Source organism: Lipophrys pholis (genome assembly GCF_963383615.2).
Source record: "Lipophrys pholis genome assembly, chromosome: 2".
Classification (NCBI taxonomy): domain Eukaryota; kingdom Metazoa; phylum Chordata; class Actinopteri; order Blenniiformes; family Blenniidae; genus Lipophrys; species Lipophrys pholis.
In genome coordinates, this window is record NC_137636.1 from 15,131,806 (window position 1) to 15,158,993 (window position 27,188).

The window sequence follows — 27,188 nt, forward strand, 5'->3', positions numbered from 1 at the left end:
AAAGGGGTGAGGCGTTTTGTTTTGTATAGTTGCACATAAAACTAAATTACCAGTCTGAAAGGGATTGAATGGTTTTTTTACATAACCAGTGAAACATCTGTTAAAGTATTTCATGTGTTCACCTGAGTACTGAGACCTTTTTAAGTATAATTTCTGGGGGCTAACGTATATTTTTACATGTTGCTGCCAAATCAGCCTGTTCACCCAACATTTCCACAACTTTATGCACATATAGGGTTCACTTACACTTTTGCCAAATGATTGGAGTGTACATAAAACACCCACTGGATTTAAATCAGAATGAAGGCTGTGCAGTTGAAAAACTCATACATGCACTCACCTGTGAGGTGGGATGACTTCATTCAGTCCTTCATTTCTCCCTCTGTCTCTCAAATATTTGTATTTTTGAACTCATACTCAATGTTGCCTGCATGCATAAACTAGTGCCTCCTTTGATATGTATTTTCAGTGGTTATACTCCACAACAGCTGAAACGCCCTTACCTTTCACTTTGCCGCCAAAGTGGCAACCACTTAGAGAGTGACGGTGTGAACTTATTGTTGCATTTACAGAAAGAAAATATAAAAAGCATCCAATTTTTTTTTACTTTGTTAGTGATGGAAACTTTGATTTGTAAGACCAGCCAATTAAAACAAACAAAAGATGGTGAGAAACCTTTCCCTCAATGGAAATTTATTAAATACACGTAATTGAAAAGTCCATTGTGTGTGTGTGTGTGTGTGTGTGTGTGTGTGTGTGTGTGTGTGTGTGTGTGTGTGTGTGTGTGTGTGTGTGTGTGTGTGTGTGTGTGTGTGTGTGTGTGTGTGTGTGTGTGTGTGTGTGTGTGTGTGTGTGTGTGTGTGTGTGTGTGTGTGTGTGTGTGTGTGTGTGTGTGTGTGTGTGTGTGTAGCCTCACTATCCTCTGCTGCTCTTCCCTCAGTCCACTGCAGTAAGTTAGCAAAAATATTTTCTTAGTCCGCTTGCCTCATTAAACAAAGTCTAAGTCAAAACAGATGAAACAGTCATCAGAATATTTGACATTTACCTCCTACGTCTCCACCTTATTACCTCTAACTCCCCAAATCACTGCACTTTCATTCCAGACATAGCAGTGAGAGGTTAAATATAGCATGTTCAATTATTTTCACTTCGTGGTTGGCCTCTCTCATAACATCCAATTCCCCGTTAAAGAATAAGATTTTCCTCTGTCAAGCTGATGCTTTAATTGGTTGCAAAATTATACAAATTCTCAGTATAATAAGCACATTTGTCTTTTATTGGTGTAAAGAATAATGAAGAAAAGTTGGAGATCAACACAAGTTTCTTTTGCAGGATCACCCACACTGTTTTGGCTGTAACTTCACTGTGTATCCTGAGCTGTATGTCTTTTTTATGGAAGTACCTGAAGAAACTGAGCCCAGTCAGCAAATTATCAGCGTGAGAAGTATATTGCCTAGGGATCCCAACAGCTCCAAACAATAATATCTTAGGTCAAAAAGAAGAGTAGAGTTCACCATCTGCAGTTTGAATATTTCTGGCATGAAGGACATCATGACAAATCACTTTCATTAATTTTCTCCTTTAAGGGTTTTCTCCTGTAAATTAACATTTTCAGACTGTAAATCCTTCAGAAATTAGTTTGCACATAAAAACAAAACCAATGTTATGCAGTATGTTGTTTTATGCATTCGCAATATTAACGTCGGTCCCCAAACTACTAATGATGCAGCAAGTGTTCACCAATGTTTGTTTTCTGCTTGGTTTTTCTCGGGCCGATCTTTTCCATAACATGGCTTTGTTGCCTGAGACTGATGTTTGGATCCTTCCCTTTCCTTTCATTCATTGTCAGCAGTGACATCACCCTGGCATTGTCGATAAGAAAGGCAGCCGACAAAGTCTGGAAAACACGTTAATCTGTGTGATCTGGAAAAATAATCCAGGAATAATTTGCTGCTTCCCTCCTGAGGGGCAAATAGAGCAAAGTGCTGTAAACATTCCTCACCATCTCCCAATGCGATGACTTAGTCTGTAAAGGAGTTTTATTTTTGCTTTAAATAATAAAGTCACTCTGGAGGATATTAAAAGCTTCTGGCCCTCCTTCTTTCATAGTAATTTAGAGTTAATTACTGAACACACAATGTTTTTTTTGTTTTTTTTACTGTTTGTTCTCTCTGCAGTTGGAGCAACTGTATTTGAGGAATTTTGTCCTATTTGTTGGTCTGGTTAAATATTTGGTTTTGATGACCGTGTGATAGTGAAGGCTTCAGGTGTGGCCTTCACTGACGATGTTAATGCTCCAGTTGAGAAAATAGCTGGAAGCTTTAATTTTGTCATGGTTATTTTTTTCAGCATTTTCATTTTAAAGCTTCTCTTCAGTGTAGGAGTTCGTTAACAAACCCATTAAAAGGTTGTTAATTAAATAAAATTTACCTGCATATTTAAAAGAAAGATGAAAAGACGATGCACTTTTTCTGCAAATAGCGACGCTATCTCTTTATAGTGAATGAGCCATTTCTTTCCTTTGGCATAGTTTAGATTGCAGCTGTGCTCTCGCCACACTTCCTCACGAAAGAGGCAGGAAGTCAAGAGTTAACTTACGTGTTGACTAATGTTCTGGATGCTCTCCGCGGCTTTGAGTGGTTCTCCATCCAGGAGAAAGAGACTCACTCCTCGCAGCACATTGTGACCTGCGTCCACAGTAGCCAGACAATACTGACTCATAGCACATGATGAATGACCTCAGCTCCCCAGAGACTCACCCAGCTAAAAGGAAAACAAGGACGCAGGGAGAAACCAGAGCGTTAGCATGTGGAGAAAAAATCATAGCGTCTTTAAGACTTGAATAAACAACATAAAGCACTTCTGGGAGTTTAACTTAGCTTTGTTACAAAGTAAACATGTTGCTGGGATCAGAAAATGTGCACATTTGGAACTTTCTGTTGGGGTTATAACAACCATTTCCCCCTGAGTTTTCATTTTATCTGATTATCTAAGCAATGAGTTAAAGCCATCTCAGCATCTGAATGTGCTGAAGATCAGTTTACTGTAAATGTACATGTGTGCAACCCCGAGGTCAGACTCTTGATTCATTCACGTCTTCACATTGTGGCCTTCTGAGTAAAATAACCACTGTACATTGTGTGTGCTGTGTTGCAGGGGAGCCGGGGGCACTACCGGTACCACTGGCAGAGCCACAATGTCAAACACAGCGGGGTGGATGACATGGTGCTGCTCACCAAGATCAACGAGGACGCCATCGTGGACAACCTCAAGAAGAGATACATGGATGACTACATCTTTGTATCCTTTGCTTGCATTTGTAGTTCACACCCCAGTAAGAAATATCTGTGCCTGTCTTATCCCTGCTATTCCCAGAATTGGTTGAATGGTCATTCACCATGATGGATCAGCAGTGAGTAACAAGTCGGTGTGGGAAAGTGACACATTACCCTTGAGACTCTGCCATGTTCGGAGGGGAAAATGCCTCTTTGTACATACCCTGACCCCATCTCTCACTTCAGGAGTCAGGCGGACTCCAGTTTGGCCTCATGGCGATGCGATGTGAAAGAAAAGGTGTGAGCACCAGCAGATTGCATAATGGAGAAATGTGGAGTCTGTTTCCATCGAAGCATTCCTGCCATCTTCTGAGCAGCCGGTTCTGATTGTGGTTTAAGGGACTTCGTGCTAAAAGATATCATTTTCACACAGTCCATCGCAATAAATGCGAGGTTTTGACTTTTAAACTGCAGTTGTGGCTACATGCATACGTAAGCTGTTCATGACCTGAAATGGCTTGAATGAATGAATGAATAAATGAATGAATGAGCGAATAAGTGAATGGCTGCTTTGAGGCCCAATGTTGAATGTTTCCAAAACGGCTCATTACATAAACCTGATCCATGATCTTGCGCTGCTCCAGATTATGGAGGTTAGTGAAGGCTGGGAGTTCTAGTTTCGACAGCTCTGAGTCAGCCCTTTGATTTGGGTCAATAAATAGCTGTAACTGTGAGGTTTGACTGCCAAGTGTGGGTCACTGTGGGCCACCTACAATAGCAGCTTTATTTGCCTCGAGCAGTGCTTTGGCCTCGGGGTATAAAACCTCACAGTGTTACATGGCTGGCCTTTTCTCTGTTATTTGTAAGCTCTCCATACTTATTGAGGCCTGATCACTGCAGTCCTGTTACGCTCTCTCAACGTCATGTCAGCCAAAGACTCATTCAGATTTATTACATCCCTTCCAAAGAGGCGATCGCAATATTGTACTACTGGTTTCTGTTGACTTGTCATCACTGTATGATCTTTAACACATACCTTCACCAGACATACATCGGTCCTGTGCTCATTTCGATCAACCCCTTCAAGCAGATGCCGTACTTTGGGGAAAAAGAAATTGAGATGTATCAAGGCGCAGTGAGTAGATCTCATCTTATCTTAAGCAGCACACTAAATCTTGTAAACTATCACACTGTGGAGGCACTGATGTGGTGATGAAGCATCTGGAAGTTTAAGACGGTTGCCTATCTGGAGGACAAATGCTTTCCAATGAAGTGGTTTAGATGCAGTACAAACTTTCCAGTGGGCTGGCGCAGATGTTACTTGACTCAACCATTGAGCGGGCTTGGCAGCACCTTCACAGAACAGCCTGTTCCAATGTGTCTCCTCTCTTGGCCAGCCTGTTGACAGTGGACTTGTCTCTTCAGGCCAGGAGCACATTGAAGGGCTTTTAAAATTCTGACAGTCAAATGACAGACCAAATGTGCATCAGACTAAACAAATCTATCAGTTGGCTTTGTACAGTTTTCCACTATTTTTATGGATGACCCCTGTGAACACCAAGGTCCTGCTAATTACTTTTTTGTGCTTTACAATGCTTTGCCCCTTAAAAATTTGAAAAAGATAAGGAAAGAAGGTCATGAAGTTTACGCTCAAGCCTCCATATTGTCGATCAGTGTGGTTTATTTAACAAGACAAAAAAAAAACGTAATGGGAATGAAACATCTTATTCAAGTGTAAATATAAAAAACAATTTGTTGCAACAATACAGTCAATCACAAACACTACAGGAGAAGATAATACAACTGGGCAGTCACAAGAGCCAAGAAAGCTCATTTCTTTCTCTTTTAAGAATTGTTTTGAATTTACCCAAACTTATAAGTTCTGATATTTTCATGTCTTTCAGGACATTTTAAAAACCTTTTTACACAGTTCAGTTCTGACTCTTGGGATATACTGACTGCATAGGCCATAATGGCATATAGATATGTTGGGAGAAGCCCAAGAATACATTTAGAGATAATAGCCAACGAGTGAATCTATGAACGGATAAAGATGAGCAGCCTGCTGTGGCATGCAAAGTGCAGTGATGTCCAAGATGACTGCTCCTTGTAATGCAATGCAAATCTCAGTGGCACGCAGATATCCAGCAATACATTCAAATCCTGCATGGATAATGACTTTCCTTACCAGTCTGTGGATGTGAGACCACTGCGTGTCACTTGAGTGTCGTGCAGCGTATTGTCGTTCACGATGTCCATATAAAAGAAAAACAGCCAACTTGTTTCATATTTGGACACTCTGGCATTCAGCAACAATTTCTGGAATAGGAGTACAAAGTCTACAGTTCAAACAGATTAATATGAACATTCTGTCCACTTTATCAGCTACATTTAATCCGTCTAATGTAATACACTAGTTTTGCCTCTTCACTGTCGTGAAAGTTCAATTGTTATTTTTTGAGCTGGAAGTTTGTAATGGTGTAGAGCTGGAGTTAATTATTATTATTATTATTATTATTATTATTATTATTATTATTATTATTATTATTGTTGTTGTTATTATATATTTATTTTTTACTTTACCTGAACGATTCAGCTGAGTTGTTGATTGATTTCAATGTAATGCTTTTCTGTCTCTCAGGCTCAGTATGAGAACCCTCCTCACATCTATGCCCTGGCTGACAACATGTACAGAAACATGATGATCGATCGTGAGAACCAATGTGTCATTATCAGGTGAGTTCTTTTTTTGCCTTCTACACAGCTCATGAGGAAATGACTAGGCATAGTACATAACAACCTCATTTTTCTAAAACTTTATATTATTTAATAGATTTTAATTGATTGAATGGACATGTTCACGTTTGTTTTTATTTGTAGGGCTTTATATCTGAGTGTCAAATGTCTAGGAGGCAAAAAAAAAAAGGAGACAGTAATCTGTGCAATGTAATCTGTGAGATCAGGCAGCTGAATGCCACTATAGGTGTTGGGAGGAGAACAGAACAGACCTAACAGGTTTCCCCACATCATTCAGCACAGCTGACTGACCGCGGGTGACGTGTTTCTTTAGTGTTTTTCCATGAAATTGTCTTTAGCTTCACTGAATTGCCAATCATGAGTGAAAAGAATCCACAAATGGGAAAAACAATGCACACTCTACCGAACAGCAGGATCTGACTTCTGCTAACTCAGGATGTGAGATGGGAACAAAGCAGCTGTTATAGCAGCTATTTTTGAACAACTTCCTGTTTCAGAAGAAATAAAAGAGCACCTGTGTGATCCCTGGCATATAATCACTCATTCCCTGCATTCAGAGGGGTTTTAGGTGCTTCTTTCAGCTTTTCTGACTTTGAATTTGATTGTTTTGGAACAGCGGAGCTGCACAGAGAAAGTATGGTGTCATGGTTGGTAGTTTATCCCCGGGTTATCTGAGCAGCGTGGTTACTATAGTGCTTACCTCATGTTGAATGAGCCCTGCTTCAGCACTTTCGGCCGTTGTTTGGACAGCCAGCAGTTGCTCGTTCAGTTCCCAACATAAAGGTGGATCTCATAATGAACTACATCAGCAAACAAAAGCCTGGAAGTGGTTTGATGATGAACGGGACCTCGGTAAACAAAGGCTGCTGCGAACTGCTGGCTGTGCAGTGTGGTCGGCATCGGCCTGCGTTTGCGCTTTTTCACATTTACTAAGAAAACGTGTGAAGTGATGATGAAGGAAATTCAGCATAAAGTCGGTTGAGGTGTTTTGACTTTTCCCTCTTCCTTCAGCATATTTAAGGATGGTTGATATGGACTTGACTCTGTATTGGGCAAGTGACCATATTTATTAATTTCCTCACTTCTTCCGGTTTCTTCCAAACTAAAATGGCTGAGTTATTATCAGTCACACATGTTTCAATCTGTGATTGAAACTTGCACTACTTCTACAGGATTTTTAGAATTTATCTAGTCAATGATAAAGCAGGATACATATATGATTTTATCTACACTGCTTTGTTTGGCACCTGTGTCTTTGAAATATGAAAATACTTAGTGCAAATATGAAAAATTGCGACACTGATGAATGTATCAAGTTTTTGGGGAAATATGTTATTTCGGTCTGTTTTTCGACTTTCCCTACAGATTTATGATACATAAATGACACATAATGGTGTTTATGTGTTACTTTATTAACTTTGAAAGTTCTTGGATGAAAATGTCATCCTTGAAATAGCCTTCTGAAAGCCCCTTCTATTGAGATTTTCCACTTTGAAGTATTTAGTGCGTAGCTACCCCATAAAGGCTTAACGGGCGAATTATGTGACAGCTTATGCCTGATGCCTCGATCACATGATAAAGTCGTACATTTGTGCAGAAATATAATCAGTGTCCATGCATGATTTCACAGTGTGTTCATAGGTCCACATGATTTTATGTTCCTTCGTAGTAAGCTTAAGTTTCATTCTTTCCTTCAACAAGGCACGTGAAGATCAGCTCCTTCAACCTAATCCTGCAAAACGCAGCCACATAATGTGTTCGCATGGATTATTCCCAGGATTCTTCTTTCTTAAAGTATTATTCCTGAGCCTTTCCTTTCATAGATGCCAACAAAACAAACTCTTGTTATATTTAGCCCCCTTTTTTTCTTTTTTTACAAAGTACACTGTGCATTCAGAAATTACCAGGCTGGAAAAAAAATTGGGTTAAGGTTGAGTTAAGCCTTAATCTTGGGGACCCAGGGTTGAATCCCAGTTGCAACAAGAAGAGTATTCATCATAAAAAAAAACCATAACATTTTACAGCCTACGTTGCTGTGGCGTCCCATTAAAAAAAGAGAAAGCTGAATAGAAACTATCTAGTTGTTTTTTCCTTCTCCACATTACAAGAAGCTAAGAACAGCAAATTAATTATTTATGCATGAATCCACAATTGATTGTGCTCATTTGAAAAGGCTTTCCAAGACGTTCACATAGAGTAATGTAACAACCACCAGAAGCCTTCGCTCAGACTTGCTGGGCACTTCAGGATTACGCAGTGAAGTTTAACATGATTATTTTTTTTAAAGATGCCACTGCCACTAAAACTTTTACCACACATCAGTATAACTTCATGTCAGCTCAATGCACAGATTAGTCATTATTTACAGTCAGTACATTTACAGTCTTTTTAACAGTCTATAAATTCAATTTATATCAATACAAGCGATACAAGCTAGCCAAAATCTTCATCATCACCCCCCCAAAAATAAATAAGAAATAGAAATTTACAATTCAGTTTCTACTCTGTCACAGCTGGCAGAATGCATACCTCTCATAATTCAAACTCCGAGACTTTTATTGACAGCTAGAATTAAAAAGATAAAAGAAAAATGTGCTTTAGGTCTTTCTACAAGTCATTATAGTGGCCCGCAGCATTCCTGCTGTACGACTATCCAATCACCGATTAGATTCATCAGTGTGGCGCACATTTGTAAGATAAGCGTCTCAGAACAGTGAAAAACAAGCAGTGATAATAACAATTGTCAGATATGAAAATTCATCTGGGAAAAAACGTCGTCAGTACTTTCTTGCTGCACATTCTTTTTACAATTATATAGTAATGAAATGAAAATAAATCCAGACATTCCCATCATGAAAGAGTTTTTAAAAGGTCTGCTGCTGAAGGTCTGCATGCTTCCTTTTGTAAAATCAACTGGATGTAATAACTCAGCCAAAGTTACAACCTCACAAGTTTACAGAAGTTATTGAACCTCTGCTTCTTCTTCTCAAATGGCGATTTGGAATTAAAAGTGTTGGGCTACTAAAATGAGCCTTAAAACATTGACTCCCATCTTGCTTATAAGAAGAAGTTCATGTTTTTCAAGCCCCTGGGAACGCAAAGCGATCGACTTATCACAAAGTTAATCTTTTTTAAAAGCTTTCTTGAACATACTGTACGTGCAACATGTTCAGCAGGAATGCAGCGAACGCCAGGTTCAGAACTAGTTTCGGCTGTGCATCTTCCACATCACTTAAGTCAGTAATAATTTATGAAAGATAATGCTTCAATCTCCTCTGCCTTCTGTAATAAATTGGCTGATAAATCTCTGCGGAAGTTAACAATGCCTTCAGCATTTAGGCTTCATAAGAGTGAGTCCACAGCATGTGCTGAAAATAACCCTTCACACAATCACTTGCAGGAGGAGAAACAATACACCCTGGAGCCGGGAGGATTTACTGACATTTTGAAAGTTTGCTTTTCTTGTTGCAGTGCGGAGGCCAAGACAATGCTCCAGGATCTGCTGGGGACAAGGGGGGATATAGGGGGGATGGTACAACCATATAGAGACTGCCGTGTAATAGAGTTGGCCCTATGACTTCCTCTGGCAGCCTCTAACAGTCTGCAGCTGTGTTTCTCACAGAGGCTTTACTAACCTGACTCTACTTTAAGGCACAGAAAGAAAAAAAAAAAAAAAAACACACACTCCACCATCAGCCTCTGCCAAACCACATATGTCAAAATAAGTATGACCCTGGCAAAGTGAAAGGCAGGGAGGGGAAAAAAGGCAAATGTAGTGTAAGGGAAAAAAGGGTGAAGTAAAAAAAAGAGAAAAAAAAAAGTAAACAAAACGGCATAGATGTCCCCGTTACAACATGCATTCATCAGCACAGATGTGTTGGAGTCCATTACTCACTGAGAGCTGAAAGCCGTTTCCTTTTTGTAAAAAGCATCTTGTAAGGAATGAGTGGAGTGTATTCACATGAAAATTGTAGGGGCATCTTTAACTGTAATAGAGAAAAGGTTTGTAGTGTTGTCAAATATTATAGATACAATTACAACCTCAGTTAATTCAAGATTTTGATCACTGTTTGGACTAGTATGCATTGTTTTGTATTGCAGGTTAAATGTTCACATTGAGTTTAAAAGATGTTCTTTTGGCTACAGCTATGCAGTAGAAAGACTCGAGCTGCTGTTTCCCAACATGATTCGGAGAAGGTCTATGTCACACTGTGTGTGGGACAAAAGAGAAAAGCAATTGGAGCATGGAATGGACTAAAAGTACAAAAGAGAAAATATTAAATATGATTGCTTCTCACAAGTCTCTTTAATTTAATTTATCAAATTAGTACATAATACTGCTATTGTCTCTAGATATTCAACATTCAACCAACTTGTTCATCTTCTGTTAAAAAAAAAAATATATATATATATATATTTAAGTGTAGACTTCTTCACTATGTACCTGTTTGCACAAAAACAAAGGGAATCAGTGGGAATTCTTGTTATTTATAGGTTATGCTGTTGTTTTAGTAGTGTTGCCCACCTGAAATGAAAGTGGGCTGTATTTGTCCTCTTGTATTGATTCTACACAAAGTTCACCTCACTAGTTCTCACTGAATAGTTGCGATGCCAGAGAACACAACAGAACTGATATTTGAGAACATATTCAGGTATCATGTAATATTTTTAAATTCGTCTCTGGGTTTTTCTGTGCAAAGAAACAAAGTTTAAATCTGTTTTCCAGTGGAGAAAGTGGAGCCGGCAAGACTGTTGCAGCCAAATACATCATGGGCTACGTCTCCAGAGTGTCAGGAGGCGGACCCAAAGTGCAGGTGAGAGGAGCCGCTCTTTCCCCTTCAGTACATCATGTTAAATGCATGAAATGTTTGAGATGCTTTGCGGCATAGATTTAATGATAAGTCAGCAATATGTTGTTCCACGTGACAAGGCCTCGATGTGTGATAATTCCTCTCACACATGAAGTCAAACAACCTGTGACTACTTGATTCTTCCCTCTTGTCTTATCATCCTCATCCTTCATACCCTATTACCAGACCATCAGCAGCCTCTTATTGGTCCCAGCCCCCTCAGCCATCTGGCGGCCCCCCAAACTAACAGATGTCCATTTTCTAAGCTTGATAGAGATCTAAAGTTTGATGAGGAAATGCCTTCACCATGATGCCGGTGGGATTTTTTATATTTAATCCACTCAGAACTGATTCCAACAAGGAGCATAAGAAATCCCTTTTTGGCTTCATGTTTAACTGTACAGCTGCTCAGTGAAGTGGAATAAAACCCACGTTACACGTTTATGTTATACTTGCTCAGCAGTAGTATTGGTTCAGTTTACAGAGTTACCAATCACAGTGGAAATGTGTATTTTTGAACAACTTAGAAAAAAAAGAGGCTCTTGAGAATCTCTATTTAAAGATATATCATGATTACAGCAGATATGCACCTGACCACAATCATACCTCACCGCTTGTCTTCTCCACCTCTTCCAGCACAGTGTTCAGTATCACGTACTATTCAAATGTTTCCTGGAGGCGTTGCACAAATTGTTCTGCACATGCATTCCCATGCGGTGTGTTGATGATATATGCTTACACGTGTGTGAAAAAATCATTTCAAAAAGAGAAAAAGTCACTGCAGCTCACCTGTCACTAAATGATCGCATCACACTGCTCATAACAGTTATTCAAAAACGGCTCAGTTGAGGTATGATTGAACCTCAACTATATTTCAGCTACTATTTGACAACTACTTTGCTTTATAGTTCTTATGAAGGCAACATTAATAATCGAAGTAAATGAAATCGACATTCACTGGTTTCTACAGTAAATCTATTGTTCTATTGTAACACTTTTTTAACGCGTATGCTGCTGTTTGCAGTTCACCTCTGCTGTTTTGTTAGTTTTTTTTTTCAAATGTTTTATAGAGCATTTTTTTTCCAACTAAACTGTGAACTTCAGCAGAACCTAATGAGTGAATCGGTCATTGGACAGCTAATGTGACACTACAATAAAATGTTCACATAAATAATATCAGCCTAACAGTTAAACGTAGCACAAGAGTTGGATTTTTTTTTAATAACTTCAGACTTAACCTGAGCTAAAGGCTCCAGCTTTATAAAAGCGGAAGGTGTCAAGCCTCATCTTAAACGTTGAGACTGTGTCAGCCTCCCTAAAAGAAACTTAGAAGTTGATCCACATTAAACAAGCCCAATAGCTGAAACCTCTGCCACCCCCCCTTTTTATTTTAGAAACTCTTTTTTAAATGCCAGTATAACAGCACTCTGAGAGCCAAGTAAGAATCTTTGTTGGATTGTTATCTGTATTGAAAAGTGTCCTTTGCCAAGCTTTGACATAAGCTGGCGTTAGTAATCCGTTGTATTTTTCAGTACGAAGTGTTCCTTCTGCCTTCCTTCCTCCTTCCCTGGATTATTGAATCCTGTCTCAATACCATATTGAAGTTAGTCACTGTGCCAAAATGACAATCCTTCTTATTAAATGCACTTCAGATTGACCAAAGTGCATGTCTGCAGCTTCCAAACACCAAAAGTCCCCCAAACGATTAGCTACAACTAAATTGGTTCTTTGAAATCACAGAAAACTCCAGTGATTTAAGTGTTCCTTTTGCCACTTACATTGCACTGCTGCTGCAGTCAAAAATTATGAGGCCGGTTATTGGTTAAAACTCTAAACAGGATATGATGTTTTTATTTCATTCAGAACCAATTTTGAGCACACAAAAGATACCAAGAAATGCAGCACAGCTTCTGTGAACAATCATGCAAGTGGGAATATCTGCTGTGTCTGTTGCACTGATTTGAAACTCATGTGTGCAAGGCTCACTGGAAACATACTGCCTGCCAGACTTGGTTTGTCTGTCTGTAAATGTGACACACACACACACACACACACACACACACACACACACACACACACACTTGAGTGGAAAGTTCCAGAGACATCCGTACGTTCCAGTGTGACGCTGAGGGTGTGAAGTGTGTGTTTGGCGTCTCTACCTGCTGCACCGTCTGTGTGTGATGTGGCTCACAGCTGAATGTGTCCATGTCTGTCTGCAGCACGTCAAGGACATCATCCTGCAGTCCAACCCGCTGCTTGAGGCCTTCGGCAATGCCAAGACTGTGAGGAACAACAACTCCAGCAGATTTGTAAGGCTTTCATTTCTCAGTTAGCCTTTGAACCTCTTTGCTCAACTCAAAAATGGTTCTTGGGAAATCAGCAAAAGAACAGAAACAGAAGTTATGAACTGAAAAGTTGTTTCTTGCTCTCCTTCAGTCCTCCTCTGTCTGCCCCTTGTCTCCATCTTTTTATGGGTAGTAACTGGAGGTCTGCACTTGCTCCATTAACTCTGTATAAATGAACCCTTCTCAGTTGGAGGGAAGAACAAAAGCTCTGCTAAAAACAGCATAAAACAATACATTAATCACGTGGGGAAAAATAAAGTTAATATAAGTTTGCCCCATTTAAACAAAAAAGTTCCAAAAATGAAGCAATAAAAAAACCCTCAGTATTTATTATAAAAGTAACCTGAACACAGAGACACTACAGAGATGATGACTCGTCACTCTGAAAATGTTTGAGGACGTGTTTCTGTGTCACACCTTAGGATTTAGAGTAATGGCTTTTTAATTTTTTTGCATGAGGCAGCAAACCTCACGTGAATCCTGGTTAACCAGAAGTTCCGTAAGGACACATTGCAAAGCAGGATTCACATGCAGGACCGTGAAGGCAGATCCTCCTCTACTGACCAAGAGTTATGGTCAACATGCCCGTAAAAACAAGGAAAGGCCTATTTTAGAAAACATCGTCTCAGAACTCTTATGTTTATTGTTTGAGTTTTAAGGTTTGCATACAAAGCAGATACTAAACAGATGTTTTTAGTTCCCGTTTGGAAGAAGAAATATTGGTCTGGCACTAATGGCATGAGATTACTACTTGTGAAATACTGTCTTTGAATAAATAGTGTCTCTGTTCAGTTTTGGGCTTCTGCCCCAGTTTGGCTGGTGCAGAAGATATTACATTACAGGCGCTTGTCTGTAGACGAAAGCAAGACAAAGAGCAGGATCAGACGTTTACATAAATGTACACACAAGCACCCACAACCCTACAAGAGCCAGGTGCCAGTAATACAGACTCTATAGCTCTGTGGCTATTAAGCTTTATTGCAGCACTCTGTAGAACTTAAAAAAAAAAAAACAACAAAAAAAACATGCTTTGATCCATCAGGGAAAATACTTTGAGATCCAGTTCAGCTCCGGTGGCGAACCAGACGGGGGGAAAATCTCCAACTTCCTTCTGGAGAAGTCCCGTGTCGTGATGAGAAATCCTGGAGAAAGGAGTTTCCATATATTTTATCAGGTGAGGCTTTTTTTTTGCTTTGGAACGGAGGAGCGAGTGGGACACATCTGTCTTGTGAAAATGGTTGTGTGAGGGGATTTCAGGACACATTGGACAGGCTTTTGGCCGCAAGAAATGGTCAATCTGGTTTTTCTTTTTAGCAGGACTCGAGCTTGCTGGAAAAGATAAAATCGTTAACTGCTCTTCAAACGGAGAACACAACTAATGCATAATAATCACACTACAGTTAGGACTCGTGTCCTCAAGTGCAATTATGTGATTGATTTCTACCCTGCAGTTGATCGAAGGAGCCAGTGCAGAGCAGAAGAACAGTCTGGGAATCACAAGCCTGGATTACTACACTTACCTCAATCAGTCGGGTTCCTACAAAGTGGACGACATCAATGACAAGAGTGACTTCCAGGAGACAGTGGTACGGTCACATTCCTCATTCATCTCAAACCAGTGGTCATCGCAGCTCATGAGCTTCCCTTTACATTCCTCTCTCTCCTTCACACTCCTCCTTTGTTTTCTTTTCTAACAATCTCCTCCTGTTTTTGTTTACCGGTGAGACCGCAACAGGACTAATTAGAAGACGTGAGCAAGGAGTGAGTAAACCCACTGTACGGCCCTGATTTAGCGAGATTGTCTTCCTTTGTTTCCCCAGCATGCTATGGATGTTATTGGCATCTCGTTTGAGGACCGTGCCATGGTGCTGCAGATTGTTGCCGGCGTCCTCCACCTGGGAAACATCAGCTTCAAGGAGTCGGGCAACTACGCTGCTGTGGAGAGTGAAGAGTGTAAGTTGGCTTGCACAATGAGCTGAAAGCTGCCTAATTTTGTGTTTGATGTGGTTTACACTGGATTAGCATACGGCAACAAGCGAAGCTCACAAAATGTATTTTTAGTTTTCTGTTTAACTTTTACCAGGGAGGGGCAGACAAAAATAGACTTTCTACGTTTGTTCTGGTTCTTTTTATTTGTTCTGGCAATCAGTGGCTGTTTTATGACCGTGTGTTCGTATGGGAAGAACACATTGAACACTCATTCAGAAACATTGTTCCCCTTCTCTTTAGGCATTCACGTCTGGCTCCATATAAATAGGTTACATGGAAGCAAATTGAAAGGAATGTAAACTGCACAGCATTGAAATAAAGCAATAAACAAATTAAAACAATACATCTGATTATTAGAAAAATTCCAAAATCTCCAGATGGTTAACCTGCCAGATAATTTGAATTCCTCATATCAAATTAAATATTCAAGCTGCTTTGAAAAGTGAAAAATCTGCGAGTCCCAAGTGTCGAGGCGACTCACCCTCTTGCTGTCATAAGTGTGTGTATTAGATTAATTGGTTATCTGTTTTGTGGTTGTGGAGATCCATTTGAAACAAAGTGCCGGGTGGTCATTGTTTAACGCAGAGAAAACTCAACAACCTCACATGAGCAGGCACAGCACACAGCGGAGAGGGAAAACTCTCCTGGATTTCAATTAGATAGGGCATTTCTGCTGCTTCAGCAGTCCCCAAAGCACTTTACATTGTTAGACACACCACTGGTGACAGCTGCTGTGTAAGGCGACCAAATCCATTGGGAGCAATTTGAGGCTCAGTGGATAGCGGAGATGCTGGATCAAACCCACAACCTTGCAAAAAGAGAAAGAAAGACGACCCACTCTAGAAACTGAGCCACAGCCAGCGCTATAAGGAAACCTCTTCGGAACCGGGCTGGTGGCTTTCTGCTGTTCGGTTTGAGTTTAGGAGACCGTAAGAAAGAAAAGAATAAGACGGAGACAGACGGGCATGATGGGGGCAGGAGGCTCGGATCACAAACTTCTAGTTCCAAATGTCAGAGATCCTGCAGGAAGATACAGAGCGAGAGGAGGGAAATAAGGAGAGTGAGACAAGGAGAGTGGTATCGTGTATAAAGACGATATAGCTTAAATTGAAAATGGTTGAGGGTGAGTCGAGTAGGCCCCGGCAAAAGTCCCATGAGTCATGTTGTTGAGTCGCTTAAAATCAGAGGTGGACAGAATACTGAATAGCTGTACACTGGAGGATTACCTAAACTGTTCTCAGTCACAATTTAAAAGGTAAAAAGTACTCCCGAGTATTACGTACTTTTGAACAAGATTTAAGTGCATAATCAATGGGAGGCTTTTAAGTTGATTTTCATTAATAAAATATCTACGTTCAAAGTACATTTCTAGGACAAACGGTAAACTATATGAAATGATACAGAATGTAGGTGTAAATCGGACATTTTCTCTGAAGTTCATTGCTACAAAAATGCACATCAACATGTTTTCATTTTGAGACAAACTCAGTTGTAACTTATTAAGAAAAAGTAGCAAAGTAGACTACATGGTGTAAATTGTACCAGAGTATGAGTCACATTATGTCTTTAAAAAAAAAAAAATCATTAAAGTACAAGTTCCCAAAAATATGACTTCATTCCAGTAATGTGAGTTCTGTATTTGTAACTCGTTCCTTCCACTCTGGCTCACAACTCGGATGCGGTGGCTTTAGATGGTCATGACGACACTCAGGTGGACTCTGGGTCGGCGTGATTTCTTTCTTTTTTGGATTTTTCTCTGCCTGCTGGTGTCCTGAGATGCCCTTTTCAGTTTGCTTTTCAGAGATATTTTTCTCTCACCACTTTCACTCCCTAAACTTTTATTGTGTTAATTCAGGGCTGCAGCCAACTGGCTGTGCTCAGATTACCAGAAAATAAAATGCAGTTGATTGCGGTCAGAAGGCGTTTCTTCACAACCTAAAATCACTTGGGAAAAAAAAAAATCTTTCTTCTGTTTCTCCCTTGATTCTTTTCTCCTGCTTGGCTTCTCATGCAGCGCCTGTGTGATGCAGATGTGAATTCTGCTGCTACTGTACAAAGCCTTTTCTGTTCTGTGCAGACACTTCATATTCTGGCCTTTCCTGTTGCCTTCTGTCTCTGCGTGCTTCAAACGCAGTGTGCTGCACAGCTTCAGAACTCCTCTTCCCGACATGAAACTTCACCCACTTGCACTTAGTTAAATGCAAAGATGTTTCAAGATTTCACTCATTCACTGAGATCTTTTTCTGTTGTTGGAATGATGATTTAGTTCAAGCCGTCCTTGTTGGACTTCAGAATACATCGAGTTAAATGTCTGGTTTTAAAAGTGTCACTCGGCAGATTCTTAATGTTTGGATTCAGCAACATTAATAGCAGGGATCACAGGGGGCCCGCAAAGCCTTGCCTGCTCTGAAGTTGTCAAAAGATCACAAGGTTTATTTATGATCAACATTTGAGTGTAATCCCCTGTAATCATTCGCAGTGTTTGTGTGCTTCTCGCTTTAGTGCTGAATCTGACACAGTGACACCTTCTGCAAATGTTTGTTCAGATTCTGGTGCTTGAAATTGGTCAGTCTTTTTGTTTTTTTTCAACAGATTACATTCAAGCATAAGCGTATTTTGCAACAAGTACATATAATCCGTCAGTTATAATCTTAACTTCTCCATTTCTGAATGTAAACATACAACATGCCTTTATTCCAATGTTTTTGGAGCACAACAACGCCGGTGTCGAGGAAGGGAGGTGATTATTGAGCGAGTTGTTGTTTGGGTTCCATCTTGTGCAGAGGAGCACGTTTGGCAAACCTCTAACCAACAACACCCCCGATTATGCTCTGCTGCTTTGACTAGCAAATTTCCTGCAGGAAAACTTGTGCTTGCGTGGCCATTGTTCCGATAATCCGCGCACACATTGTGTACAGGCCTCCAATCTATACCATACAATCCATACCTTTCCTGCTGAACACAAAGGATGACTTGGCCTCATGATTTAAGCAGGCGTACGGTCAGTCACACCCTCGTGTCCCAAAAGGGGAGCTACTGCAATGGTCTGATGCATTCCCAGACGCAGTGAATCTGCAGGCCTGAGAGCTATTTCCTTTTAGGGGAAGTGAGTCACTGTAATAAGGCAGGGAGGGGCTCTCAGGGGACAATATCAACGCCAGGTCGGGGCACACTCAAGGTTTATTTTACGAGTTTACCTAATTCTATTCTTTTATCTTGCATTCAATCGCAATCCAATATTAATATTCAAAACAGAATAAGAATAATTTCTGTTGTTGTTATAAAATATCCTCACATATTTGGCTTTTTATATGGAATGTATGCAGCGTGATTATGAGGAGAACCTTTATAAGTTCTACTAAATTCAGAGGGAAATTAAACACGATTGCCTTGTATCTGCAGTGGTTCGGTTCCTCCGGAACGCTGACCTGAGGCTACCTTCCGAATGAGTGCAAATTGATTTGCATACTGGCTTTCACCGGAATACCTCTGTGCTGTTTGAGAGCAGAAGCTGTCGTAACCTTCAACTTTATGAACTAAAATGCAACAATCGTATCTAATTTTATAATAATGGGATTTTCTAAAATTCATAACAAAGCAAAGTCCACTGCTAATTAGTTTCTCTGTGTCCTTGTTAGTATTATTGAGTTTCAGTTTATCTGAAATAATTCAGACAAAGAAAAGCTGATTATTCTCACGTTTCAGAAACTGGGATGAAACTAAATTTGACATTTTGGTGGAATAAAGACTTTCTATTCGTAAGATTTAAAGGCTTCTTGTCTGATTTCTGAAGGCCAGCAACAAAATTTATTTGAATTTGTTTAATATAATATTAATCATCTTCCCGTGCTGCTTTTACACAAACTTGTTAATGCCTGTTTAATAAGGGGGTAATGATGAGCATAGATCCCAGGTTGAATTATTTTGTTTTGTATCACTCGGGTTTTTTTAATCTCCTGTCTTTCAACAGTTTTGGCCTTTCCCGCGTTTCTTCTGGGAATTGATCAAAACCGCCTGAAAGAAAAACTGACGAGCCGAAAGATGGACAGCAAGTGGGGCAATGCGGTGGAGTCTATCGACGTGACACTGAACGTGGAGCAGGCGTGTTACACCCGTGACGCACTCTCCAAAGCTCTACATTCTCGCGTCTTCGACTACCTGGTTGAGGTAATTGGTTGTTTGTGTATTTGAAGCCCAGGTTTACATACAATTGATCAGAATATACAAACTGACTCGTCCACTTTAATAAAGTGATATTATTGAAATGAGTGCGCTCTAATCTCAAAAACGTTGTTTTTAAACATAAAACATTATTACAAAACAAATAAATTGTGGCAATCTGTCAAAAATACATTCCATTGAGGATAATGTAGTTTTGTTTTTGTTTTTTCAGTCGATCAACAAAGCCATGGTGAAGGATCATCAGGAGCTCAATGTTGGAGTTTTGGATATTTATGGATTTGAAATCTTTCAAGTAAGTTTTTATAACTCTTTCCTGACACATGCCTACAGGAACTTTGTACTCTGCAGCAGCACATAAATTAGATTAACTAGCATTATCTTTGAGCGTTTAAACAGATTTACCACAAAGGATGAGACTAATTTATTAAGTATGAGGATTAGGCCCCATCTCCTGATTGAACATGCTCTTCTAATCTGATTAATTGTTTTGCAATGAGGGGCCCCAGACATAGAAGTAGAAGTGTGATTGTAGTATTTTGGTTTGCAAAGAGCTTCATATTCCCATTTGAAAGGTCATAAGAATGGAGGTTTTTAATCTGCTTTTCCAGGTTTATCTGTTTTTCACTTTGAAGGTTTTCTGACGTTGTAAGAAAAGGTCATCTTGGTAGCCACGAGTTACTCGACAGGAAGATAAGAGACGGCCGTCGCTAAATGTTTTGGCTGACGGTCCATTGTATGCGCTGTGAATTGCACAATGTCGCTTTTCCTTTGATATGAGGCACTCCGAGCATGGCTCCCCCTTCAAACAAAGCCCATTGAGCTCAGAGGATATCCGCACTCTGCTGGAGATGAAGCTCACCAACTCTGTTTGGACTTTATTAACCATTTTGTCTCTTTCAGAAAAATGGATTCGAACAGTTTTGCATCAACTTTGTGAACGAGAAGCTGCAGCAGATCTTCATTGAGCTGACTCTGAAAGCCGAGCAGGTAATGAATCTCCACACTCTTCATCTTTTCTTATCTTTTGCTCCTCTGGAGGTGTTATTCTCTCACTCCCGGCTGTCACCATGTCCTGTAGGAGGAGTATGTGCAGGAGGGCATCAAGTGGAGTCCTATTGAGTACTTTAACAACAAGATTGTGTGCGACCTCATCGAGTCCAAGGTAAAAAAAAAAAAAGCCCCAAATAATAAGAAGTCTGATGCATGTTTAATTTTACATTTTTAAAATTTTGTAAATGAATGATTTTATGATGCTTACTCAGGTTTTACAAACTTTTGATGGACAGATGGTTTGTAACGCCTCATAATGTTTTTGGTCATCTCTGAACTGGAACGTTGCGGGTTTGATATCCCATCCGTCCATACGTCAAAGTGTCCTTGAGCAAGCCACTGAACCCTAAACTGCTCCCAATGGATGGATTAAATCTCTTTAACGTTAACTGGTTAGTCGAGAACAGCTGCACTGAGGTGTAGTGGTTAGTGCTCACACCTCACAGTGAGATTACTTTACTGCCTTTATGTCTGGAGTTTATATGTTCTCCCTGTATAATCTGTTTAAATAATCTGTTCACCTGGAATATCTGGACCAATTAAATGGTTCAATCCTATTTAGCGGCTGGACATTATGATAGATTAAAATGAAATACAGAAACAAAGCGAAAAATAAGAAATGTGGAACAAAAATACAAGGAGCACTTTGTTCATTCAGGGACTAATTGTCCAAATGGTATTTTGTTAATCTTTGAAGTTTATGTGATATTTCTCCAATTAGAGTCAGGATGGAGCCTGTGACTATAAGCCAGGATAAAACTGTTCTATAATGAGTCCTTAGTTGTTTATTATGAACATTCGTTCGACATTTTATATTTAATAATGTAAACTGAGTTAAGCAATTTCCTGCCAAGTTCCGGGTCGGCTGCCACAACTTGCAGCTTAACGTGCTGACACGCTTCTTAATTAGATTTATTTGTCCCACTGAGAGCTTTAATCCATGAAATCCACAACAAGAGCTTTAAAACAAGCCTCCATCTGAGAGAGGCAGCAGATCTGTGTCGGAGCCTGGCAGCTCGTTCTTTCGGCTAATCCACCGACAAGTTCACAAGTGCCCTTTCAACCTCGCCCTCTGACCCCGAGACACAGTTTCCACTGTGCCGTCCGCAGGCCGCTGATCAGATCCTGACTTAATTTAAACCCAATGAGGCACAGTAAGGAAGGCAGAGGTCACGAATGGGCAGCTTCACCACAACGCATCACACTTTAGAGATACTCAAGTTGTTTAATTTGTTCTTGCATTTGACAAATGGTCAATCAATTACAGTCCAAGACATATTTTATCTGTATCGAATATGAACACTAAATAGAATAAATCTAGACTGCAAAACTTCTGGTGGTTTGGAATTTTATCTTTATTGTCATTGTCTATTGATAGTTTGAGCTTTCACCCTGAAGTATGTGACTAACTGCTCTATATTATCATCAGAAAACAAGGTAAACTTAACTCTTTGAGTCTTAGTGTCATAGTTTTGATATCAATCCATGGTGTTTTAACGCTATCCCAGAGTCCGCCTGGTGTCATGTGCATCCTGGATGATGTGTGTGCCACCATGCATGCGGTGGGTGAGGGAGCTGACCAGACCATGCTGCAGAAGCTGCGAATGCAGATCAACACTCATGAACACTTCAACAGCTGGAACCAGGGATTCATCATTCATCACTATGCTGGGAAGGTCAGTCTGAGGAAGCCTTGTGCAGAATACATTGATCCAAGTTTATTGAGTCATCCGACAACTGGCACCACTTGTTTGTTGAATACTACTCTCTGCCGGTTGAATTCATTGCATAGAAATTTAAATTTAAGCATACTCGTTAGGAGTGCACAGAAGAATTTCTTTTTCTTTTCCTTTTTTCTAGGATGTTTATATGCATATTTATGTTGACAGAAGCACATTCAATGTAGTGTTCTCAGTACCTCATGCACTTGTCTTTGTGTTGCTGCAGTCCGAATTTGAATGGTAACTTCTGGAAAAAGAATCTCAGTGAAATGTCATTTTTATGGTGTTGGTGCAGGAACTGTCCTTCCCCATTGGTATGATCTGTCATAAATACCAGTTATGCAGCTGGTGCTTCAATTCTGGAGTCTCGTGTCGTCATCTGTGTCCTTTTAATGTTTCCACTTTGAAACTTTTCTGCTGCACCTTTTGTCTCTATTCTTTGTCTATTTATGGGTACAGTCTCCTCCTCCTGTGTAATGGTGTCTGACAGTTTTGTGCGTGTTTTTAAGCACTATCGAGTTCAGACATTACGCATCATTAGACAACTTTGTTTTTGCATTAATTTGGATTTTGGTGGTCTTTGCCGAGGTTGTCTTGTGTCATTCTCCAGATGTGTGGTGGCCTCAGCCTGGCACACATGCCGCAGGCTTAATGAGCCATGCTATAAAGGCTTGAGGGGCTCCTACGACTGCGCTCAAAACATTCCTCCAGTCTCGGCCTACAGTTTAGTAGAAACGGTTTAACTTTAAACACTTTTAAACCACTGTTGGTTTTACAGGGATGCTAATCGTGGAAGGTGTAAGGCTTGGATCTGAAGCCCTTCGTATTTTCCCTCATAAAACTGAGCCCACTGATTCTGCTCAGAATATCAGTTACACTTTTTATACTCACATGGGTGTCATCTTTCATTTTCTGCAGGTTTTTAACCATTGAACCTTGTCCTCTTTGATAACCATAGCACTAAAAATCCTTCTGTATGCGTCTCCTCTCCAGGTGTCCTACGATGCTGAAGGTTTCTGCGAGAGGAACCGAGACGTCCTTTTTACTGACCTCATTGAACTGATGCAGAGTAGTGAAATGTAAGTCAAGCCCGTTTGCACATTGCACCGACATGTGGTGAGCATTTCTATGGTGCTCACTTGAAGGGAGTCTTCTTTTGGGATGCATGTGGTTATAATTGAACACGTCTGAATGAAAGCTTCAGACGTTCCAGTGCATCTGGAAGTTGGCGAGACGCAGCCGAAGTGTGTGTGGCTGGGTTATACTGTGCCCTCTGCCCTGAAACACGTATGGCTGCTGTCCATTATGCAGCTTTTGGGGTGGGGGGTGGGACGCTGGGAGGGGTCCTCCCAATCTGCTTCTACAAGTGCGGGGTCCTCATGGGGCTGCATTGTGGAGTGTGCCCCCCCCCCCCCCCCGTGTTATGGTTTTGCAGTCTTTTTGTCACACTGGCCATCTGTGCAAACAGCCTGTATTGTCTGTTTGACCCGGCAGGCCTCCCTTGTATGCACGTTTTGAGTGCCATTAAAGAAGGTTATGCCAAAGTTATATTTAGACACGTGCTAGAAAATACCCTCCTGCAGTTTACACATAAAGACACAAAAAGACATATTCACACACGTAGTTAAGGTTCTGGCATTGCAGCACATGGGAAGCACGAGAAGGAAGGAAGCACCCTCATTCCTTGGAGCAGCAGGTCTGAACAGAGAAGAAAGGAATGACCCGTATTGTCAGCTGGACAGTATTAGCAGACTTCTGGTCTATTTGTACACACAACCTGCTCATCTTTTCTTCTCGAGCCAGGACTCGAGTCAAGATGAAAATCAAACGAATACCAGTGTGAGAGAAAGCTAGAAAGGAGGACTCATTAAAAAAAAAAAAAAAGAAAAAAAAAACACAACATGAAAAAGCACTTTGAAATAATAAAACAATAATGACAAAGGCATTGACTGAGACAAGCTGAGTTACAATAAGTGGTAAGCAGCAGTACGGGTCGGCTTTACATCAGGCCACCACATTTTACTGTGACGTTGCAAAGCAGAACCAGCCAAACACAGTTCAAAGGAGCCAAACACTTAAATGACTCACAAGTGAATCATAGTTTTGGTAAATCGACTTTGTGTTTTAAGTTTCCAATCATATTCACTCATCCACACACCAGCAGTTACGGTTGACAGGCAAGTTGGTCAACTTCTGCTGAGAGCGATGTGGGGTTCGATGTCTTGTCCAGAGAATCATCCCCACATGGACAGGGTCAGGGATCAAATCACTACCCGTGCAACTAGAAATAAATACCTCCCACTTCACCACCTGAGCCACAGGCGTCCCACCTGTCTTAGATTATCTCAGCCTGTATTCCTCAGGATCGTTGCACACAGGTTTCTGTTAAGCCTTAACCGGATGTGCTCGAGGAGGGAGAGGCACATAATCACGTATCTAGATCAGCCTTTTAAATGTAATGTTAAAAAATTGACCAATCTTTACACGGGAATTTTACAGCCTGAATACTGGAAGGAAAGAACAAACTGGGGTATCATCACAAAACATGGTCTCATTGGTCCGAAAACGCTTATTGCCCCAAAACCAGCTTTTCCTTGAGTTTTATCCATTTGAATATTGGATCATAGGAGCTGCATTCAGAATCTGCTGTGTCTGTGTGAGCTGGACTGGCTCCGCCCACACATGTCCATCTTGGGAAGAGGAGGAAGTATATAGGGTTTGATTTCTGATTCGCTCCTCGGAGCACACACTTTTTAAAAATTTAAACTAGCCAGGGAAAGAGATGACAGACTTTCTTCACTTCTAGGGCCATTCCAGGTATGGGCTACGCATATTACTGTTGGAAAACCATTTGAAAGTGAATTTTGCATAATGTGACCCTTTTTATTGTTATTTATCTGTATTTAAAATTTTAAACTAAAAACCTAATTTTAATGTGATGTACTATATATTACAGAAAATGAATATGTTATTTGCAGGAGATAACCCTATTCTTAGTGGAGGTTATCAAATATATTCCCACATTTGAAGGTACATAAGAGATAATTCAGTCAAAGCAAGAGGTGAAAAACACATCAGTGTTTGTGTGATTATAACAAGAATCAAGTATAAGTGCCATGAGTTGTTATGCTTTTCATAAATTCTCAAAACCCGAGCCAGTCTACATCTGTGTCCGTGTTGAGCACAGATGTAGACTGGCTCGGGTTTTGAGAATTTATAAAACGCATGAGTGTTCCATGGTGTGTCCAGTGATTGATATTCACTTACTGTTGTGAGGTTGGAAGAAATAAGGAAGTTCTCAAATACAGTATGTTCACTTACCCGCTGAAGGGTTAAATGTCCATCTCGAGCTGAGAGTGCAGAGGATATGGAAACATCTCAAACACCTGCCACATTCTGAGCAGCAGTGAGATGTTCAGGTGTGTGGAGATGATAATTATTAATAAAACACACCTACAAATTCAAAGCTTAGATCAGGACAAATTTCCATTTAGATGCCCCCGTTTTTCAGCAACCCCCCCCAGGTTTGCTTGAAAGGTCTCTTGCAAGTAGAAATAAGAATAATATTCTCAAAATATTAGACTCTACTTCTTTAGTTTTATTTCGTCTCTCCTCTATGTTTAGTTATGACTAATGTTTGTCCATAAAATTCACTTTTCCACCACAAAATATCATCTAAAGGACTCGGGGAACTGTTAAAAAAAAGACTTGTGACTTTCTGTACCTTATGCAAATAAGTGATTTGTACCTTTTATTTACAGAGTGCTGAGTGAGAAAAATGCGCAATAAATTGGATTGATTGACTCTGGAAACATAGAATTGCTTCTTCATTTGAAATTAATCATTTTACTTAACTAAACATTTTCCTAAATGGGGGCATACATTCCTATGTAAAGCAGCAGCCTTGGATAGGGCCTTGCTGCACAGAGAGATATTTGAACAAATCCAACACAGACTCTCTCTCTCTCTCTCTCTCTCTCTCTCTCTCTCTCTCTCTCTCTCTCTCTCTCTCTCTCACACACCTCTTGTTTTCCCACCCACCCCCAACTCAGACCTTCCGAAATGGTTCAGGAATTTAAACGGACAACCTTTGTCAGAGGTCCTTGGGTCTTAAATGATTAACTGCATTTCTGTTTTTTTGGCTACTTGTGAAACTGCATTGTTTCAGGCCTACAATTTTGAGTTTTTGTGGATATCAGGATGATGGCAACCTTTACCTGTCCACCCTAACTCAGTATCTTCTCTTCAAACTATCTGTCTTTTAACAGCGGCTTCATTCGAGCACTGTTTCCAGAAAACCTCAATGCTGAGAAGAAGGGGCGCCCCACGACTGCAGGCAGCAAGATAAAGGTGTGTGTTCAGTCCAGTTTGTGTGCTCTCTCCCTATCAGGGCTGCTGTAGGTAGAGACCCTTTGATGAGTTAAAAATAAAACGCTTGCTGCTCAGTAGAGTGTCCTTCAGCTTATTCCAGCCACTAATTTAGTCCTAGTGGTTAGCACCAACATCATCATCACCATCATCATCTTCCTCCAATCCCTCTTGGTATTTGCTGTAATTCCCTTCTGCAGAAACAAGCCAACGATCTGGTGAGCACGCTGATGAAATGCACTCCACACTACATCCGCTGCATCAAACCTAATGAGACCAAGAAGCCCCGGGATTGGGAAGAAAGCCGGTAAGTGGAGGATTGACCGGGTATGCCCTGAACCCCGTTAACATCCAGGAGTTTAACAGTTCAACACCGTGAGCCACTCATCATGTCATTTAATCCTACGTAACATATGTAACGTACAGGTGCATCCAAGTCATTTTCAATGTAATATTTCTGTTTGTGTGATTAAAAAAACAAAAAAACAGTACGTATATCAAAGTTTCACTTAAATTACTAAATGGTATAATACATATATTAAATCAGGATTACTGAGTAGAATTTGATAAGGTTAAAAACAACTGCAGAAAGCAATGCTGCTACAGTTGGAGGGGACACTTCAAAGGATAAAACCAATCTGTTGACATTTT

The 27,188-nt window shown here is 40.3% G+C and overlaps 1 protein-coding gene across 2 annotated transcripts in view; it reads left to right on the forward strand.

Annotated features, from left to right (window-relative positions):
• myo1ea (myosin IEa) overlaps positions 1 to 27,188 on the forward strand; it is a 52,071-nt gene that overhangs the window by 11,981 nt on the left and 12,902 nt on the right. For both annotated transcript variants that reach the window (XM_080493380.1, XM_080493381.1), the window contains exons 2-17: positions 3,157 to 3,300; positions 4,321 to 4,410; positions 5,917 to 6,011; positions 10,759 to 10,846; positions 13,102 to 13,191; positions 14,270 to 14,401; positions 14,679 to 14,813; positions 15,048 to 15,180; positions 19,187 to 19,383; positions 19,610 to 19,690; positions 20,299 to 20,385; positions 20,477 to 20,560; positions 21,957 to 22,124; positions 23,163 to 23,248; positions 26,438 to 26,519; positions 26,738 to 26,844. In XM_080493380.1, coding sequence (XP_080349506.1) covers positions 3,157 to 3,300; positions 4,321 to 4,410; positions 5,917 to 6,011; positions 10,759 to 10,846; positions 13,102 to 13,191; positions 14,270 to 14,401; positions 14,679 to 14,813; positions 15,048 to 15,180; positions 19,187 to 19,383; positions 19,610 to 19,690; positions 20,299 to 20,385; positions 20,477 to 20,560; positions 21,957 to 22,124; positions 23,163 to 23,248; positions 26,438 to 26,519; positions 26,738 to 26,844 — 1,799 coding nt within the window. The remainder of the gene's footprint in view (positions 1 to 3,156; positions 3,301 to 4,320; positions 4,411 to 5,916; positions 6,012 to 10,758; positions 10,847 to 13,101; positions 13,192 to 14,269; positions 14,402 to 14,678; positions 14,814 to 15,047; positions 15,181 to 19,186; positions 19,384 to 19,609; positions 19,691 to 20,298; positions 20,386 to 20,476; positions 20,561 to 21,956; positions 22,125 to 23,162; positions 23,249 to 26,437; positions 26,520 to 26,737; positions 26,845 to 27,188) is intronic.